This window comes from Amborella trichopoda, chromosome 6 (genome assembly GCF_054954075.1).
Source record: "Amborella trichopoda isolate Santa Cruz 75 chromosome 6, AtrichopodaSantaCruz75HAP2 v2.0, whole genome shotgun sequence".
In the NCBI taxonomy this organism is placed as follows: Eukaryota; Viridiplantae; Streptophyta; class Magnoliopsida; order Amborellales; family Amborellaceae; genus Amborella; species Amborella trichopoda.
This window is the reverse complement of record NC_142341.1, coordinates 41,317,553-41,337,346: the sequence shown is the minus strand read 5'-3', so window position 1 is coordinate 41,337,346 and position 19,794 is coordinate 41,317,553. Positions and strand designations below refer to the sequence as shown.

The following is a 19,794-nucleotide window of genomic DNA, read 5'->3' as shown; positions in this document are numbered from 1 at the left end:
AAAGTTGAAACTTGAAACTAGTATTGTGAGATTCGCTTAGCTTTCGGCCCATAAAAAAAAAAAAAAAAAAAAAAAAAAAAAATACATTTTAAATTTTAAATATTAAAGCCTTCAAATTTTAGACCAGAAGCAAAGCAAAGCAAATTCAATCACCCTAAACCCTAAGCCATAGGTTGTTTTTATAAGCGTCCCTCTTCCGTAAAATTGACGCCTTTCCTCTGTTGTTTTAGCCCTCTCCCCATCTCTCGCCCTCTTGTTCATCACAAAATCCCAACCTTCCCTTTTTGTTCATCACAAAATCCATCCACTTAACCAGACTTGCTCTTCCCCCCCCCCCCACTTTTCCTTTATAAAAAATTAAAAATCGCACTATAAGAAGCTCTCTCCCTCTCTCCATACGTAAATATCTTTGTATATCTCTACCTATTCCATCGATATTTTCAATCCGTCTCCTCAAATTCTCCCTCCTTCATATTTATCAATCCATCTCTGCAGATTCTTTCTCCTTTCAGTGTGTAAGAATCCTGTTATTGGGACATATAGCCTAGGGTTTTGTAGAGAGAGAGAATGGCGAGCAAGAGAATCCAGAAGGAGCTGCAGGACTTGCAGAGGGACCCTCCAACATCATGCAGCGCAGGGCCTGTTGGTGAGGACCTCTTCCACTGGCAGGCCACCATCATGGGCCCTGCTGAAAGCCCCTTTGCTGGTGGAGTCTTCTTTGTCATGATCCACTTCCCTCCTGATTACCCCTTCAAACCCCCTAAGCTCAATTTCCAAACCAAGGTAAATCCTCTCTCTCTCTCTCTATCTGTATCTCTCTCATATGGTGTTTGGATTAGTTCTCTTGCAGTATTTAGATGGAGAATTGATGTATTGGATTGAATTGGTAGTTTTGCTTTTTCTTTTTCTGTTTCTTAATGTGATTTATTTTCTTCGAATTGTAGGATTAGGGCATGATTTGTATGAATTTGTAATTCTGGAAAGCTAGGGTTTTGGAGGGAGCTTACATGCTTTGAATCTTGAATCTCTTCTGCTGAATTAAGAACCAGCTAGTGAGATGGTGTTTTTTTTTTTGGGCTTTCACTTTTATTCTGACAAAAATTAATTTTGCTTTGTTACTATGGAATTCTATGGCGTAAGATGTAATCCATGTTCTATCCCCACCACTTTAGATAGGGTTTTCTCCTGGCTTTTGCTTTTTGAAGTATGTGGTGAAAGCCATATTTATGGCACAAGAAGATATCTTTTAATTGTCTGACTTGATGTTTGTTATGTTGATCATTATATATTGACTAAAATTTGATGGCGTTAGAGACATAGCTAGGAAGAGTGGCTAGTTTGGATAACATGTTTGGTGGAATCTTATGCTATAAAATATGGTATTTTCTAGGGTTTTGTTAGGGTACTCCTATACATGGAGTTGTTTCTTAATGCACTCAACATTTTTGGGTTGAAGATTAGTGGGAAATGAGTATTAGTTTCTTTTAATTCTATATGTCTTGTATTGGGTGTTCACCAATATATTTTGTCACAACGTTGTTGTTTTTATTGTTGTTGTTGATGTGTGGATGCATCTACTATCTTCAAGCTTTGTGTTTTAAATAGCCTGGGGCTATAACACGTAAGAAGTTGACATTTCCTCCGAGCAAGAATTTGAAGAGCAAGATTAGAAATTTAGAAGATAAGGTTGGTAGGAAACTTATTCAAAATTTTATAAAAGAAAAAAGTCGGGCTAGTAGGAAATGGATAGTAGTTTCTCAATGTTGGATGTTCATCAAACTATTTGGTTACCTTACTGTTATTGCCTATTGCATTCATTATCTTGAAGCTTTGCATCTTGAAATGAGCAAAATATCCCCCTGTTCCTAGCTTTTTGAGAAGCCATCTTTTATCCGTATTTTAATGCAACACAATGAATTTCTCACAATAATATACACAAATGTGTGTGTAAAAATGTATACTTTCAGCCTTAAATTACCTTGCCCATATTTACTTGTCATTTTTTGGTTTTATGAAACTATGGGGCCTAATATCGGCAAGTGCTCTGTTGGCACACATTATATCGTTGTTTGGGGCAGTCATTTTGCATTGTTTGCCCTCGGGCATTCTGAAAATTACCCTGCCGATAATTGGTTTGATATTGAGAGCCGGGTGATTTGTTACATATAAATTTGATTTACTTACTTCATGCACTTGAACGTTTGCTAGCAAACCTTGTGTCTATGTGTTTTAAGGAAGTCATTTATTTCTACTTTCTACATTTTTATTTCTACTTTCTACATTTTTATTTCAACTTTGATGATTATATTAGTCTTTCTGTCATTCTTGAAAGGAAAATCTTGCCCTGACTATTTTATCTGATTCCGTTTCCTTGACATACTTTCTCTAGAAACGGCTTGTGATTTGTACTTGATGACCTCGATCCATTGTTTGGTTATATGCAAAATAACCCCTTGACTTCTTTGAGAAATCACTTGATATTACACAAATTTCATGTAGTGGTAACCAAATTGTCATTTCTAGTGACCTAAATTCTCATGTTCTTAATGTTGCCCAAATGCCGCTGAGGACTTTGGACTTGTCATTGCCAAAACCAACTGGTCCTTTTGGGGATTCGTTTAATGGAAAACATCACATCATGTATTTTTGTTCTTGCTCTTTTGGCCACTTATCTCTGTGTTTCAAGCTAAAAGTTTGTTGTGCCATAAAAACGAGGAAATATATTAATGGTAAAGCTAGTGTTAATGAATAAAAAAAGTTGAACCTCTACTTTAGGAGCTCTCAAAAAATGTATCTCTTGCCGATGTTAAAAAATTCGTCTACTTGGTTGTGCCTTCACAGCTAGGACAAAACACTGCATAGTAAAGCCCTAGGCGGGTGCCTGCCTAGGCACCCAAGGTACCGCCTAAGTAGGCATCTTAAGGTGGGCACCTTGATGGCCTAGGCACACAAGGTGCCGCCTAGGTAGCCATCTTAAGGTGGGCACCTTGATGCCCTTGGCCAAGGGCAGAAAAGGGTCCAGTTGAGGTAAGTTGAAACTTGAGGGAAATTGTTTTTCAACTTCTAGGGAGAAAAGGGTTTTGAAGGCACTGTAACCCCCCAAAATACTTTGTGTGCCTTCTTGAAAGCGAAATAACACTAAAAAATCTATGCTTTTGAGATTTTTATTAAGATCAATTTTTTTTTCGGAGTTTTTGATTTCTTACAAAATGGAAAGCTAATCTAGTGGATACATTTTGGCGCTTGGAGTGATTGCAAAGGTGGACTTTGGCAACCAAATGTCATTGATTCGTGCCTATATCTATATATAATGTGTCTATATTCGGGGTGTTATTTAGAACTCCTCTTTTGTTGGTGTTTGACCTATTCATTAGGAAGTTAACATTGTAATGTCTCTTTTTAAGAGATGAATGAATAAAGAAGGGATCATCTGATTTTTATCCCTACACTATCGTGTAAACCTTTGGAGGTATTGGGTTCCCTCGAAGCAACCCAACAACATATGTTTCCCTTCTTCTTGTTCTATATCTTCTTCATTGTCCAAGATAGGTAACAGAAAAATCACCAAGAGTAGCCAAGCCGTACCAAAGTGGTATCAGAGCTCAAACATGGACCAGCAAGTGGAGCAATTAGAGCAAGTGTGGGGTCTCTCTCAACCAGTCAGCAAGACATCATGAATCAGATGGCTGAGTTATTTGAAAAATTCAGTACTCATTAGGATCAAATAGCAAGGCAATTTGCTAGGGAGATGGGAGAGAATTCACTAGCTCCAAGTCGAGCAAATGAGGGGCGGGGTCAATGGCAGTAGCGGCTATCTATCATCACACTGGGTCTTATATGCCTAAGGTTTTGAAGTTGGACTTCCCACGTTTCAATGGAGGAGAAGACCCAACGAGCTGGCTATGTAGGGCCAAGCAATTCTTTCAATTTCATGAGACGCCTGAAGCTGAACATGTATCACTGGCATCGTTTCATCTTGAGGGCAACGCTTAATTGTGGTATCAACTCTTGAAGCAAGGGATGGCTGTCATCACTTGGGGATGAATTCAGGGATGGACTCCACTCTCGTTATGGACCAAATCAGTTCTACGATTCTTTCGAGGAGCTCACTAAGTTGCAGCAAAACGGATTGGTATGGGACTACCAAAATCAGTTCAAGAAGTTACTTGCTAAGGTTGGGCATCTGTCGCAAGCTCAACAGGTAAGCTATTTGTTAGTGGCTTGCGAGACTAGGACTGATGTGCAGGCCAGCAGACCCACGACCTTATCAATGGCAGTCAGTCTGTCGTGTTTGTATGAAGCCCGCAACCTATCTCAGGGAAGGGCAAACCCACATGCCCCCAAAACCTGGCTTCCAATCTAACAAGGCAGCAAGTCCAAGCCAACCAGCCATTCTAGTAAGAAGAACGTCGCTGGCAGAACTTCAGGAGCGGTGAAAAAGGTGGGGCTTTGTTACAATTGTAATGAGAAGTTCAACCTGGGACATCGCTGCAAGAAATTATTCCTCATCGAGGCATGCTTGGAGGAAGGTGATGGAGACATAATCATGGAGGAAGATGAAGAAGTGACTAGTTTGCAGAACACCAAAAAATTCTCTTCATGCTATTGCTGGGATCAGCGCGCTGGAGACCATGCAAGTTGAGGGCAGTCTTGGACATGTGGTCGTTACTGTTTTGGTTGATTCTGGCAGTACTCACAACTTTGTGAGTGAGAAATTAGCAAGGAAAGAGGGATTGCAGCCAGTCTTAGGTACCCGATTTGAGGTAATGGTGGCTTTTGGATAGAAGCTAGCAAGCCTAGGTAAATGTACAAATGTCCAACTTAAATTGCAAGGAGTCCCTATTTATGTTGACTTTTATTTATTACCACTTGAAGGGTATGATGTGGTATTAGGGGCTCAGTGGCTATGTACATTGGAGCCCATTGTTTGGGATTTTTCAAAATTGCAGATGAGGTTTCACGTGAATGATAAGGAGCTGGCATTACACTTCGTTATTTCATGAAATCAACTTTTACACTTCATAATAGTTCATTGTTTTTGATAATTCTTGTTGAATATAAGTTAAATTATCTAGAGCGAATTGCTTTGGAAATCGGTATTCTTGCTCTATATGAGGAAGGGGGGGCTCCATATCAAATTTCCAAACAAGAACTTTCTTAGATGAGAAAGTCAGTCCTCAAGTCGTCTTATGTGTGGTCACCATTGAGGATCGCAGAGGTGCCTAATGATGTGGAAAACTCCCAATTCTTCTTAGATTTTAAGAAAGAAGATAAGCTCTTTACGGTCGTTCTTTTGCCAGAGCCGAAGGACTTTATAGTCTCGGGCTCGATTGCGCGTGTTCTTAGTACAATGTTGGACTCTTCCTTTTCAAAGCATTCTTACAGTTTTCATCAAAATCGCGGGAAATCAACGTTCATACAAGAGATGAATAGTTTGGGCACGGTTGAACTATTGCTTCATTTGAACCTATCTTTCAATTTTCGTTTTGTCGATCGTGCCCGTCTTCTTTCAAAGTTCTATTTGAGAACATGAGATGAGGTTTTTTCAATGGCTATGTACATTGGGATCCATTGTTTGGGATTTTTAAAAATTGCAGATGAGGTTTCACGTGAATGATAAGGAGGTGGCTTTACAAGGCTTATCTGTTCCAGAAAATAAGGTTGTTAGTAATCCCCAAATAGAGCGTGCTGCTAGGAAGAAAAATGGAGCTTTGTTGCAACTGTTCGCCTTGGGGGCCCCACAATTACAGCTGACCACCTCCTCCATCCCTACACAGGTGCAACAACTCTTGGAGAAATATAAGGAGGTGTTGACTGAGCCTAAGGGGCTACCTCCTCAACGGGCACAAAATCATAAAATCCCACAGCTGCCAGGATAAGGTCCAGTTTGTGTTAAGCCATACAGATACTGACACTACCAAAAATCCAAAGTTGAGAAATTATTGGCTGAGATATTATCAATCGGGGTAATCCACTCAAGTAATAGTCCATATTCGTCTTCGGTGATCTTGGTAAAGAAACACGCCAGTTCATGGTGAATGTATATTGATTATATGGCTTTGAATAAAAGCATGATCAAATATAAATTCCCTATTCCGATGATTGATGAGCTCTTAGATGAATTGAATGGTGCACGATTTTTTTCAAAGCCTAGATTTACGCTCTGGATATCATCAAATTAGGGTACATCCAATTGACATTGAGAAGACGGCCTTAAGAACCCATCAAGGCCATTGCGAATTTTTGGTAATGCCCTTCGGTCTCAGCAACGCACCCTTGACATTTCATGCACTCATGAATTAGGTATTTAAACATCGTTTGAGAAATTTTATCCTTGTCTTTTTTTATGATATCTTGGTTTACGGCAAGTCGTGGGCAGAACATGTGCTGCATTTCGAGATTACCTTTTCTATCCTAAAGTCTCACCAATTATTTGTCGAGCTATAAAAATGCTAGCTCGGCCGAGAGAAGGTTCATTACCTAGGCCACATCATCTCCAATGAAGGTGTGGCCGTGGACTCCGAGAAAACAGCAGCCATGGTGGACTGGCTGAAGCCCAAATCAATTAAAGCCTTGCGCGGTTTTCTTGATCTAACCGGCTATTATCAAAAATTTATCAAAGATTTTGACAAAATAGCCGGTCCTCTGACTAAAATGCTTAAGAAGGATTGTTCCTCATGGAGCCCACCAGCGGAAGAAGCATTCTAATGGCTCAAGGAGGTGATGACATGTGCACACATGCTGGCCCTTCCTGATTTTTCAAGGACATATATCGTAGAATACGATGCATCAGGTTCGGGCATTGGAGTCGTTTTGATGCAAGAGAGGCCAATCGCTTTTTATAGCCATGCCCTTCAAGGAAAACATCTATTGCTCTCTACGTATGAGAAGGAGATCTTAGCTCTTGTTCTTGCAGTGCAGAAGTGGTGGCTCGATCTCTTCGGAAGGCAGTTTGTGCTATGTACAGATCAACAAAGTCTCAAACAACTGTGGGCTAAGAAGATCACAACTATCGCACAAGAAAGGTGGTTCTTCAAGTTGATGGGATTCGACTTTGTTGTTGATTACAAAAAAGGGAAAGAGTATTGTAGCTGAGAGAAGAGAAGGGAGAGCATCAAGGAGAAATTGTAGCTATCTCTTGACTTATACCAAATTGGGTGGAAGCAATCAAGGAGGAAGCTCAAACTAACCCAACTTTAAAAAGGTTGGTACAACTGGTAATGCAGGAAAAAATTTCAAAATTACAATTGTTTTTTAATTTATCTTTTAATTTCAATAGGGGTGCGTAGAGATAATTATTAGGTGGGCATAAGATTTGTTTTTTGTGCGTGAGTTTAAGATAGAGATAATTAACCCCATGGTTAGATTGGTGGATAAGGCTAATGTGAGATTAAAGAGACCTATCTTAAGGAGATCTTCAAAAAATATGGTATGTGGGAAGAATAAGAGATTTAAGAAGATCTTCAAAAAATATGGTACGTGGGAAGAATGAAAGCTTTAGTTATTATTTGTTTATTTTTTCATAGTCTATTTAAAGGGAGATGTCTTTTCTTTGTAAAGGCAGTGAATGAGAGTTGAATAAAATTTGGTCTTGTAAAGAGATCTTTTTGGGGTGGATTCTTTTGTAGACCTTGAGACAGGGTATATTCTCTCAACTTTTTCTTTTTTTATTTTAGTGTTCTCGTATTATTTTTCTCCCTGCATCAGTTGGTATTAGAGCAAATAAGATCCAGAGATTCAGTTTTTTTATTTTTATTTTTTTTTATTTTTTTCTTTTGACAATGCCACCAAAAGCTAATCAAGCGAATCCTCCTCTTGCTATGGATGATCGTTGAGGACAAGCTATAGAAAATTTGACTAAAGCCCTAGAGGATGTTCGAACCGAAGTACGTGAGATGAATCAGGGGATGCAACGATTGGATCAGAGGTTGCAATGTTGGAGAACAATGTTGATTGTGAAGAAGGTGCTCACAACCACATTGATCTTGCACCAATAGTCCCACGACAAACTCACAGTGTTGATTTCCAGCGTAACAATGATTACAGGCCAGATCTGCATCGTATAGAGCGACCATGAGATTTTGGTATTTAAGTCAATCTCCCAGAATTTCATGGTAAGCTCTACATCGAAGCTTTTATTGATTGGTTAACTATAGTTGAGAATTATTTTGAATTGAGTGAATTGCCAGAGAAACTTAAGGTTAAACTTGTTGTTACCAAGCTCCGTGGGTATGCTGCAACCTAGTGGGAGCAAGTTCAACAATCCTGACTTCGTTGTGGGAAAGGAAAATTACCGACTGGCAAAAGATGAAAAAGAAATTGAAAGAAAACTTTCTTCATGTGGATCATGAGCAAATTTTTTTTCAGGAACTCCAAAATCTTCGACAGAGTGAGAAAAAATTGGAAGATTATACAAAGGAGTTTTATGATTAGTTGTTCGAAATAACCTCCACGAAATGGAAGGATAAAAGGTTGTTCGATATGTAAATGACTTTCAACCTACCATTAGGGATGACATTTTTCTACGTTGACCATGGACTTTAAGTGAAGCTTTTCAACTTGCTTTACGAGCAGAAACTAAATACCGAGGGAGCATCGATAAGTGATCTTACACTCAAAACGAAGTTTTACGTCAACTGAAATTTAATGAAGAAAAAATAGATACTGCAAAGTTTACGTGCTATTGATATAACGATCCAAGGCACCGTGTGAATGAATGCCCAAAAAATAAGATGGAGGTACACTTGGCTAAGGAAGAGGATGAAGTTCCAAAGAAGGTTAAGTTCAAAAAATAGTCCTGCATGGTGATGAAGGAGATCTATTTTGAATCAAGCTTGAGGTCAAGCTTCTCTCAACCCTGGGAGAATGATGCAAGGAAAAATAACACGGGAACTCTCTCAAAGTCTGTAAGGGATTCCACCCCAAAATCGATCTTTTCACAAGACTAAATTTTATTCAACTTTCATTCATTGCCTTTACAAAGGACGGACATCTCCTTTTAAATAAACTACGAAGAAAAGATACCATATTTTTTGAAGATCTTTTTATCTCTCTAAAAGATAGGTCTCTTTAATCTCACGTTAGCCTTATTTACCAATCTAACCATGAGGTAAATTATCTCCATCCTAAACTCACACACACACAAAAAAAAGCTCATTCCCACCTAATAATTATCTTTGCCCACCCTTATTGAAATTAAAAGATAAATTCAAAAAAATAATAAAATTGTAATTTTGAGTTTTGAATTTTGAATTTTTTTCCTGCATCATTCTCCCGGGGTTGAGAGAAGCTCGATCTCGAGCTTGATTCAAAGTGGATCTCCTTCATCACCTATGCAAGACTATTTCTTGAATTTGATCTTCTTATGGAACGTCATCGTCTTCCTTAGCCAAGTGTACCTCCATCTGCTTTTTTGGGCATTCATATGCACGATGTCTTGGTTCATTGCATCGATAACGCGTAAACTTTGCAGTATCTTTTTTTCTTCATTAAATTTTGGTTGGCGCAAAACCTCCTTTTGGATGTAAAATCGCTTGTCGGTGCTCCCTTGATATTTAGTTTCTACTCGTAGAGCAAGTTGAAAAGCTTCACTTAAAGTCCATGGTTGATGTAGAAAAATATAATCCTTAATGGTAGGTTGATGGTCATTTACATATCGAGCGACCTTTTGTCTTTCTGTTTCGTGGAGGTTATTTCGAGCAACTAATCGATAAAAATCTCTTGTATAATCTTCTTTTTTCTCACTCTGTCGAAGATTTTGAAGTTCTGGAAAGAAAATTTTCTCATAATTCGCAGCAAGAAAATTTTCTTTCAATTTCTTGTTCATCTTTTTCCAGTTACTAATTTTTTCTTTCCTACTACGAAGTTGGGATTGTTGTACTTGCTCCCACCAGGCTGCAGCATGCCCGCGGAGCTTGGTTAAGTTCCTCTGGCAATTCACTCCATTCAAAATAATTCTCAACTACAGTTAACCAATCAATAAAAGCTTCAATGTGGAGCTTACCATGAAATTCGGGGAGATCGATGTTAATACCAAAATCTCGTGGTCGCTTTATAGGACGCGGATTTGGCCTGTAATCTTCGTTACATTCGAAATCAACACCCTGGGTTTGTTGTGGGACTGCTGGTGCAAGATCAATGTAGCTGCGAGCACCTTCTTTACGATGAACATTGTTCTCCATTCGTTTGAACCTCTGATCCAATCGTTGCATCCCCTGATTCATCTCACGTATTTTGGTTCGAACATCCTCTAGGGCTTTAGTCAAATTTTCTATAGCTCGTCCTCAGTGATCATCCATAGCAGGAGTAGGATTCGTTTGATTAGCTTTGGGTGGCATTGCCAAAAAAAAAAACTCATTTTTGGCAGCACATGCGTCGTCACGGATAGGACATTAAGGATCGAACTCTTCGAAAGGATCGAACTCTTCGAATCGGACAGAGGGTTGAATATCTGGATCTTACTTGCTCTGATACCAACTAATGCAGGGAGAAAAATAACATGGGAACACTAAAAATAAAAATAGAAACAGTTGAGAGAATATACCCTCTCTCAAAGTCTGCAAAGGAATACGTCCCAAAAATGATCTCTTCACAAAACCAAATTTTATTCAACTTGCATTTATTGCCTTCACAAAGAAGGGACATCTCCTTTTGAATAGACTATGAAAAAAAATAAACAAATAACTAACCAAAAAAAAACCCATAAAACAAGTAGTCTCCCTCTCTCTAACTTGCTCGTACATCTCAATCCTTCCATAACTAGATCTCCTTAAAGCTCTTATTCTTCCTACGTACCATATTTTTTGAAGATCTCCTTAAATCTCTCCTTCTTCCCATATACCATATTTTTTGAAGATCTTCTTATCTCTTTAAAAGATAAGTCACTTTAATCTCACGTTAGCCTTATCTACCAATTTAACCATGGGGTAAATTATCTCTATCCTAAACTCATGCACAAAAAAAAGAGCTCCTGCCCACCTAATAATTATCTTTGCGTACCCCTATTGAAATTAAAATATAAATTAAAAAAAAAATTGAAATTTTGATTTTTTTTTTTTGTTTTCCTACATCAGCTGGTCAAAGATGGGGAAGCTGTGGGCCCATGGAGAATTCAAGATGGAATTTTATTTTTTAAAGAGAGGATTTACTTTGTTGAAGATTTTTCTCTTGTTGATGATATAATCAACCAGTTCCACGACAACACTCATGAAGGCTTCCTAAAATATCTCCACCGGATCCGATCCAACTTTTATTGGAAGTGCATGAGATAGAAAATCAAGAGGTACATTCAACGCTGCAATATTTGCCAATGTCACAAGGTGGAACATCTCGCCCTTGCCGGTCTTCTACAACCATTGCTCGTGCCAAGCCAGGTATGGGAAGATATTGCAATGGATTTTATTGATGGATTGCCTATTTCAAAGGGAAAATCCACGATATTTGTTGTAGTAGATCGATTATCAAAATACGCACACTTCACTACCATCTCACATCAATATACAGCCATGGGAGTTGCTCGAGTCTTCTTCAATCAAATCTTTCAATTGCATGGAATGCCTAAATTCATTGTGTATGGACGACCCCCACCTACTCTCTTAGCTTATGTACCTCAGACAACTAAGGTAGCTATATTTGAGCAAGAGTTATTGGCTAGGGATGAGATTATCAAAGATGTCAGGGAGAAAATCAAGGAGGCTCAAGCAAGGATGAAGCGTATCTACGATTCTAAGCATACATAGAGGGAGTTTTTGGTTGGTGATTGGGTGTATTTGAAGTTGCAGCTGTATAGGAAGGCTTCGGTGTCTATGAGAAAAAAATTGAAGCTCTCTCCAAAGTATTATGGCCCGTTTAAGGTTCTACAACAGATTGAAGCTGTCGCTTACAAAATAGAGTTGCTAACTAATTCTCGAATTCATCTAGTCTTTCACGTCTCTCTCCTCGAGAAGAAGATTGGAGCCAAGGTTATTGTTCAATCTCAACTACCATCGGTGAGAGAAGAAGATGAGAAGATAACTCCAAACCCTTAAGCGATTTTGGAATGTCGGTTGCGAAAGAGGGAGCAAGACTTTCTAATCCATTGGTAAGGGCTCTCATCGGCGGAAGCCATTAAGAAACAATTTTCAGATTTTTCCCTTGAGGGCAAGGGTAAAATTTAAGAAGGGAGGAATGGTACGGTGCATGAGGTTTTAGGAGAATAAGTCCCCCTCATCCTTTGCTTATTGTTGAGTTGTTAGCTTTTTGTTAGCCTTTTTATGTGGGTTGTTATTTAGAACTCCTATTTTGTTGGTGTTTGACTTATTTATTAGGAAATTAACGTTGTAATGTGTCTCTATTTAAGAGATGAATGAATAAAGAAGGGATCATCTAATTGTTATCCCTACACTATCTTGTAAACCTTTAGAGGTATCGGGTTCCCTTGAAGCAACCCAACAGTATTTGTTTCTTTTCTTCTCGCTCTATATCTTCTTCAACGTCCAAGATGGGTAACAGAAAAATCACCAAGAGTAGCAAAGCCGTACCAAAGTGATGTCAGAGCTCAGGTATGGACCAACGAGTGGAGCAATTAGAGCAAGCTATGGAGTTGCTCTCAACCAATTAGCAAGACATCATGAATTGGATGGCCCGAGTTATTTGAAAAATTCAGTACTCGTGTGGATCAAATAGCAGGGCAATCTGCTAGGGAGATGGGAGAGAACTCACTAGCTCCAACTCGAGCAATGGCAGTAGCAGCTATCATCACACTGGGTCTTATACGCCTAAGCTTGTGAAGTTGGACTTCCCACGTTTCAATGGAGGAGAAGACCCAATGAGCTGGCTATACAGGGTCAAGCAATTCTTTCAAATAACTCAACCATTTGATTCATGATGTCTTGCTGATTGGTTGAGTGTGACCCCATAGGTTGCTCTAATTGCTCCACTCACTGGTCCATGCCTGAGCTCTGATACAACTTTGGTACGGCTTGGCTACTCTTGGTTATTTTTCTGTTACCTATCTTGGACGTTGAAGAAGATATAGAACGAGAAGAAGGGAAACATATATTGTTGGGTCGCTTCGAGAGAACCCGATACCTCCAAAGGTTTACACGATATTGTAGGGATAACAATCAGATGATCCCTTCTTTATTCATTCATCTCTTAAATAGAGACACATTACAACGTTTACTTCCTAATGAATAGGTCAAACATCAACAAAATAGGAATTCTAAATAACAACCCACATTACAATGTTAACTTCCTAGTGAATAGGTCAAATACCAACAAAATAGGAGTTCTAATTAACGACCCACATAAAAAGGCTAACAATAAGCAAAGGATGAGGGGGACATTTTCTCCTACAACCTCATGCACCGTAACATTTTTGAAAGGTTAGTGTAACAATAATAGAATTAGGGGTTGGTGATCTTTGTGTACAAATGGATTATGATTTTTTTTCTTTCCTATCTATTTTTGTTCTGGAATATTTTTAGAAGTTTGGCTTTGGATTATTGTCCCATACTCTAGAGTAGGTTTTAGTTTTGAGTTTTTTGAAATTTTCTGCAGATTGGAAGACCCAATCTTCAGACGTGATGTCATGCTTTGAGTCTTGTTTGTTTATGTACTTTGAGTTTAGTTGCCAATTTGATATTTTTTTTTTGTTTATGTATTTGGACGTTTTTGTGAATTTTGACTTGTGATTCATGTGTTTGACTGTGTTGCTAGTGTCTAATTTAGATTTAGATAACTGATTGTGGACCCATATGGCATATTGGCTTTTTATGAGTCATGAAATGCAACTGTGTGGATTTGAGGCAACTTTCAAACTTGTAAAGTTATAGCATTTCAAATTCAAGTTTCAATTCAATTCATGTATAAATTTGAAATAGCATAAAACAATAACACACAAGCTTGGGAAATTGATTTTTTTTATATATATGTTTGTCAATAGGTCCATTTGGGAGGTTTTGGGATTTCTGCCCCCTATGAACACCCTAGAGGGCCCAAACCTCCTAATATTTGAACAGTCTCTTGCTTGTGAGATGGTCATGCCACACATGAATTCCAGAAAGGACCTAGATTTAGTGTTATATTATTTTTTGGCTATGTATTGTTCCTTTACCAACAATAAAAGAGGTATTTCATTCGTCATAAAGGAATCATGGGGAGAAAGAAAATGATGAGTTCTTACAATTGGCAACTGGTTTTGAAGTTCTAAAAACGTATGTGTGCATGGCGAACCATGGCATTGAATATTTTATACGTATGATTTGCAGGTTTATCACCCCAATATAAACTCAAATGGGAGCATCTGTCTGGACATACTGAAGGAGCAATGGAGCCCTGCTTTGACCATCTCCAAGGTCCTCCTCTCCATATGTTCTCTTCTCACTGATCCCAACCCCGACGACCCTCTTGTCCCTGAGATAGCTCATATCTACAAGAACCAGAGGTCTCGTTATGAGGAAACTGCAAGGGCCTGGACTCAAAAATATGCTATGAACTAATCTCTTGTCAAAAGAAAGAGAAGGGAAAGAGAACTTGCGGAGAAGTCTGTCTTGGTAGTCCTGAAATGAGGCAGATCTTAATATATGTTTGTAAAAAAAGTAGGCACCATCTAGCATAATGCATGAGGTGTGCAGGTGTGCTGTGTAATTTATATGTAACTCTGGTGTTGCTTATGTTGGGGTCACTTTTGCTGCTGTTTCTCTAATTTCTTTTCGACACTTCTATACATCAGTCTTTATTAGTATTTATTTCCCTCTACTTTCTAATATTTTCTGTAGATACATTCAACTAACTGTTGCTGGGTCTCACTATTTTTCAAACCTAATTAAAAAATAGTTTATACATGAGCAATGCATGTCACCTGCCAAAGTACCACATTGGGGAATACTCGTCTGGTATTTATGAAGATGGCTGTAAACTTCAATATTACGTGGAAATATTTGTTCGTAATGTCAAAATACACTTGAAGCTCGTGATCTTCTACTGCCATTTCTTGTGTCATTTATTTTGTTTAGTCGAGTGCCACACAATATTATACAAATTTTGATGAACTCTTTCAAGATATCTACTTGTGCGGTTCTGCTTTGCTTGATTTTCATCCATGAACATCTGAATGTACATGTAAATGAGCCATTAGCATTATTACGTGTTGCTGCTGAAATCCAATCTCTCTGAAAACTTTGAAAGGCTAATTACAGCGACAGCATTTTTCTGTGTCCTACTATTGTTTGGTTTCTAGAAATTGGGAGCATGCTATGTGCCACTGAAATAACAATATTAGATGAGTCCCAGAGTTGCTGAGCATTTGTATTTCATCTTTAATCTTTAACTTTTTTATGTGAAGGATATCATATCTTATATACTCAAGAAACACAACGGGTCAAGGTTTCATTTTCATAAAATCGCTCCAAATATTTCAGCTCTTACTTTTGCAGTTTATTTCTTTTATGTTTGCTTTGACCTATCGAGGTCTTAGGTTAACATTCGGAAAGTTCTTTCTTAGACTGATGGGAAAACTGAGACTTGAGAATGTTACGAGGACGGTTATACAAGTGAACTACGATAATCCTAAAACAATGCAAGTTTGTGTACTATTGGATGAGTTCTTTCATGAGTATCAAACTGGATGAAATCTTGAGAACCCTAAAATAAAGCAAGTTTGTTTACTATTAGATCAATTCTTTCGTGAATTCTTTCTGAGAGTAACAAACAATATGAGCACCTGGATGAATTTTTGGAGAAAGCTGTATTCCATCTCTTTCGGTGTGAATGTGCTTTTTTAGGCAAATAGGGAAGAGCAATGATCCAATGCAACGGTTGTATCATAGTATAATGTAACGACATTTTTAGAAAACCATGTTTGTGGTATTTGTATGACCTCAAATTTTGTACACCTACACTCTTCATCTCAATAATCAATCTACGCTCCCCCCCCCCCCCCCTCCCCCCTCTCTCCAAAAAAAAAAAAGTTCAATTTGAACTTTAGATATGGTTACAATGAGTGCCCTCCAAAAATGAATCTAGACCATTCATTTTGTGAATTTCAAGATCTTAGCCTTTATAAACTCCATATCATTTTTTTTCTTTTTTAACATTGTTCATCTAATGATAATAAAGCCACTCAAAATACCCCCGAAACTTTTCGATGATATTTTGGTTAATTTATTTTATGTAAAATATTTTTTTGATATTTTTTGAAGATTCAACTATTTTTTATAAACACACACTTAAAATTTCAAGTGATTTGGATTTGTAGAAAAATAAATAAAATTCAAGCACTACCGAACATTCGTGATCGTCAGATCGGTCCAGATTCAATTTAGGCCGTTGGGCTCATATGAGCTAGTGTGGCCATTAAAAGCCTTCTTAATGTTTGTAATGAAACATTTAATATAAAGGAACATGAATTCAGTGGGAGTGTGGTCTCTTGTAGACCATACTAAGCAAATAACATTTGTTATACCAAATTGTGTTTGACAGTCTAGGCCAGTCGATAGGAAAAAACCTATGTTATCTGGGCATAGAAAACTATCCGATAATGGTTCTAATAGGTCATCTCTTGATGAGGTCGGAGTATGCCCGGATGAGTGATTCGAGAGACTGTGTGATCATTGTGTGTGATGGTGACCTTCAGAGACAGGGGCCAAAGCATCATCCATGTACCATCACGTGGCATGTATAATGATAGACATTTTGGAAAAGTGAACCACATTTTAGAGAGAAGCTTATGTATGTACGAAAGATATCTCTATGCGCCATAGGAACATGATCGTATCAAGTCTAGGTGACCTTGGCACATCTCTAGGGGAGAACCTGAAATCCACAAACTGGGATTACGACCTCTTGGTTCTTTAACCAGACTTTGGTAACCCTCTAGTGAGCCCCTGCATAGACTGTGAGTCATGGGAAACACAAAGTCGGTTGATAAAGCTAGTGTGGACCGTCGTCCACGGTTGAAGGTGGAGTGCCCCAAAATGTTTATTCTTAGACCATGTGGATCTTTATCCCATCTAATGAATTTCATTGTGTTTATTTTATGATGATATGATTTTAGAATTATTATTTGAATTTTTTTAGATATCTAGATATTTTATTTATAAATTTTGGATTTATAAAAATTGAGATATTGATTTTTAATGTTTTAAATATTCAAATTAATTTTAAAATATTTTATTAATTTTTTAATATTAAAAAATAGCATTGGGGGCCTATTGTGCACATGAGCCCACTATAGCCTAAATTAGTGGGCCCAAGCCACTACATGGGTGGCACACCCCAATTTTAGGGAGTTTTTCTATTTTGTAGGGTTGAGTTGATAAGAGTAATAACTTTGGCTTGACGGCCAAGTTATTATGAGATTTGGAGAGGTATTTTATCTTGAAGAATATTTGAATGAATCTTTTAAAAGCTTAATAAGACGCATGCATATTTTGGATAAAGCATAATATTATGATTAATGTTATCTTATTTAATTTCTATTGATCTGATAATGGTCAAAGGAAAAAAGGGATAAATGTTCTAGCGCCTTTCATAGCATGTTGATGACACATCTTTGTTATGAAGGGCTCAAATCTCTTACCCCACAAGTCACCCATAATCAACGGTTCATATTCAATCCGCAAGAAGAGACAAGCCATAAAAATCCTAAGAAACCCTTATCTTATCTTTATACTATAAAAAGACGACCCCTTGTCTATAATTTCCAGCGCACCAATATCTCTCTTCTCTCTAAATATTTCTCTCTCTCTCTCTCTCTCTTCCTCTTTGATATCAATAGGGGACATGCCCCAACCCTAGAAGTTTCTCTCTCTCTAGGTTGACCTAAGGGGCACGCCCCCACCTAGATGTTGTTTTATCTCCCGACAAACCTAAGGGTTGGGTAGTAGCAAGTAGACAATATCTTGATTGAACTAAGTTTTATGGGTTTGTACTTAAGTTTGAATTTTGTGATCAAGAGAGAAATTAGGTTTTATGGGTTTGTACCTAATTTTGAATTTTGTGATAGTTCACAGTTCCATTAGAGGATTTGCCTTGAAACTTGCTTTCCCATTGAGATTGAAGGTTGATCATTGATCCCACGCCATCGAATGGTGGTGACTCGATGTGGGGTGTAATAAGCCTGGTTGTGGTAATTTTCGGTATTCTTCTTTTTATTTCTTGCCTTTTTAATTATAATGTCTTTACATTCCCAAGCACGAGATAAGTAGTAATTATTTTCTTTATTTAAAAAAAATTAGTTTAATGACATCAAAGTTTTTAAAGTCCTAGATTTGTTGGTTTTACTTTTATTTTCTTAAAACAAGAATTATTGTAACAAGACCGCTTGTAAGTGACATTTGTTGAAAGAAAAAGGGGTGAAAAGAATAATATATATATATATATATATATATATATATATATATATATATATATATATATATATATAGAGAGAGAGAGAGCCCGAGATTATGTTAAAATTAAATATGGAGAAGGCCTATGATAGGATTGAATGGGGTGTGTTGATGGAAATAATGAGGTGTACGGGTTTTGGGGAGAAGTGAAGATCCTGTATTAATGGATGTATTTTTAGTGCTCACTTTTCAGTTTTAGTGGACGAGAGTCCTAAAGGTTGTTTTGGAGCCACCAGGGGATTACGTCAGCTATACGTGTTTCTTTGTTTTGAAGCCCCGAACCGTTGTTTTCATGATTTCTCCGTTAGATATTTGTTAGGGATGTGGTTTCTATAAGTTTGCAACTATAAACAATCCAACTAAGGCATACTTCCAAATTTTATCATAACATGCAATTTGGTGTAATTTTTTTTTAGGATTTTGAAATCTATTTTCTTATCTAATTATAAAAATTTAAACTTCAAAAATGTTTAAAATCAAGTCGATCTATAAACATATGAAAACTTTGAAAATGGACAGTCTAAATAATGTATTTCAAGACGTATTATTTTTGAAAGATTCAAAATTTTTTTTTTTTTTTTTCATATTGACATCGGGATGTATGGATATAAAGGTTTTTCGACATTAAAATAATCTTTTTGAATAATTTTAGAGGTGCATCTTTAATTCAACATTTTACGGTTGCAGAACTATAACATTCAGAACAAAATGCTGTTATATTCACATGTTCTATGAAAACTAGCAAAATCCTATGTATTCGCAAGTGTGTGATAAAACTCTAACATACGAAGATAACATTGCTCTGATTGTGAATAAAAGAGACATTTATAAAGAACTAGTCATTAAAGGAAACCATCACCCAGTTGTTAGGTCATGGTGGCCCAGTCCTCGGGCCACATTTTGTGGTCAGACCCTTGTTGTTCAAAGCCGGGGTCAATCGGGTTGTGGCCGGCAGGCCCAAGCGCATTACCAGCCTTACACGCAAATAATGCATCTCTCTCTCTCAACCCTCACCCAGCACTCTCCTAGGGTTGGCAATGGGCTGAATGGTGCAGTAGGCCTTAAAAAAAAAATAGGACCTAGGCTAGGGCCACGACAATGCCAGCTAGGTTCAGCCTAGCCCGACCCTTTTTTCTTTTTTTTTTTTTTTTTTGCTTTTTATTGTATTGGTCAAGCTGGCATAGGGCCAAGGCCTCTATAGCCCACATGGGGCTACGGCCAAGGCTGGCATGCCCCATTGCTATGAATATGAAATTTGGTATGTGGCATCTTCTCAAAGTATTTTATTTCTAATGTTTTTTATACATAATGTATGAATATGAAATTTGGTACGTGGCATCTTCTCATTGGAGTGCACCTAAAAAAATATTAAAAATAATTTTTTTATAAAAGATAATGATCAAAATACCCCTTGAAACTTTCA

At 37.6% G+C, this 19,794-nt stretch overlaps 1 protein-coding gene across 1 annotated transcript; it reads left to right on the top strand.

Annotated features, from left to right (window-relative positions):
- The first annotated feature begins 254 nt into the window (after window positions 1-254).
- Window positions 255-14,729, top strand: LOC18429949 (ubiquitin-conjugating enzyme E2 11). Its single transcript, XM_006840115.4, has 2 exons — window positions 255-783; window positions 14,250-14,729. Exons 1-2 carry the CDS (start codon window positions 568-570, stop codon window positions 14,478-14,480), a joined length of 447 nt encoding a protein of 148 aa, XP_006840178.1. The 5' UTR covers window positions 255-567; the 3' UTR covers window positions 14,481-14,729.
- The last annotated feature ends 5,065 nt before the right edge of the window (window positions 14,730-19,794 follow it).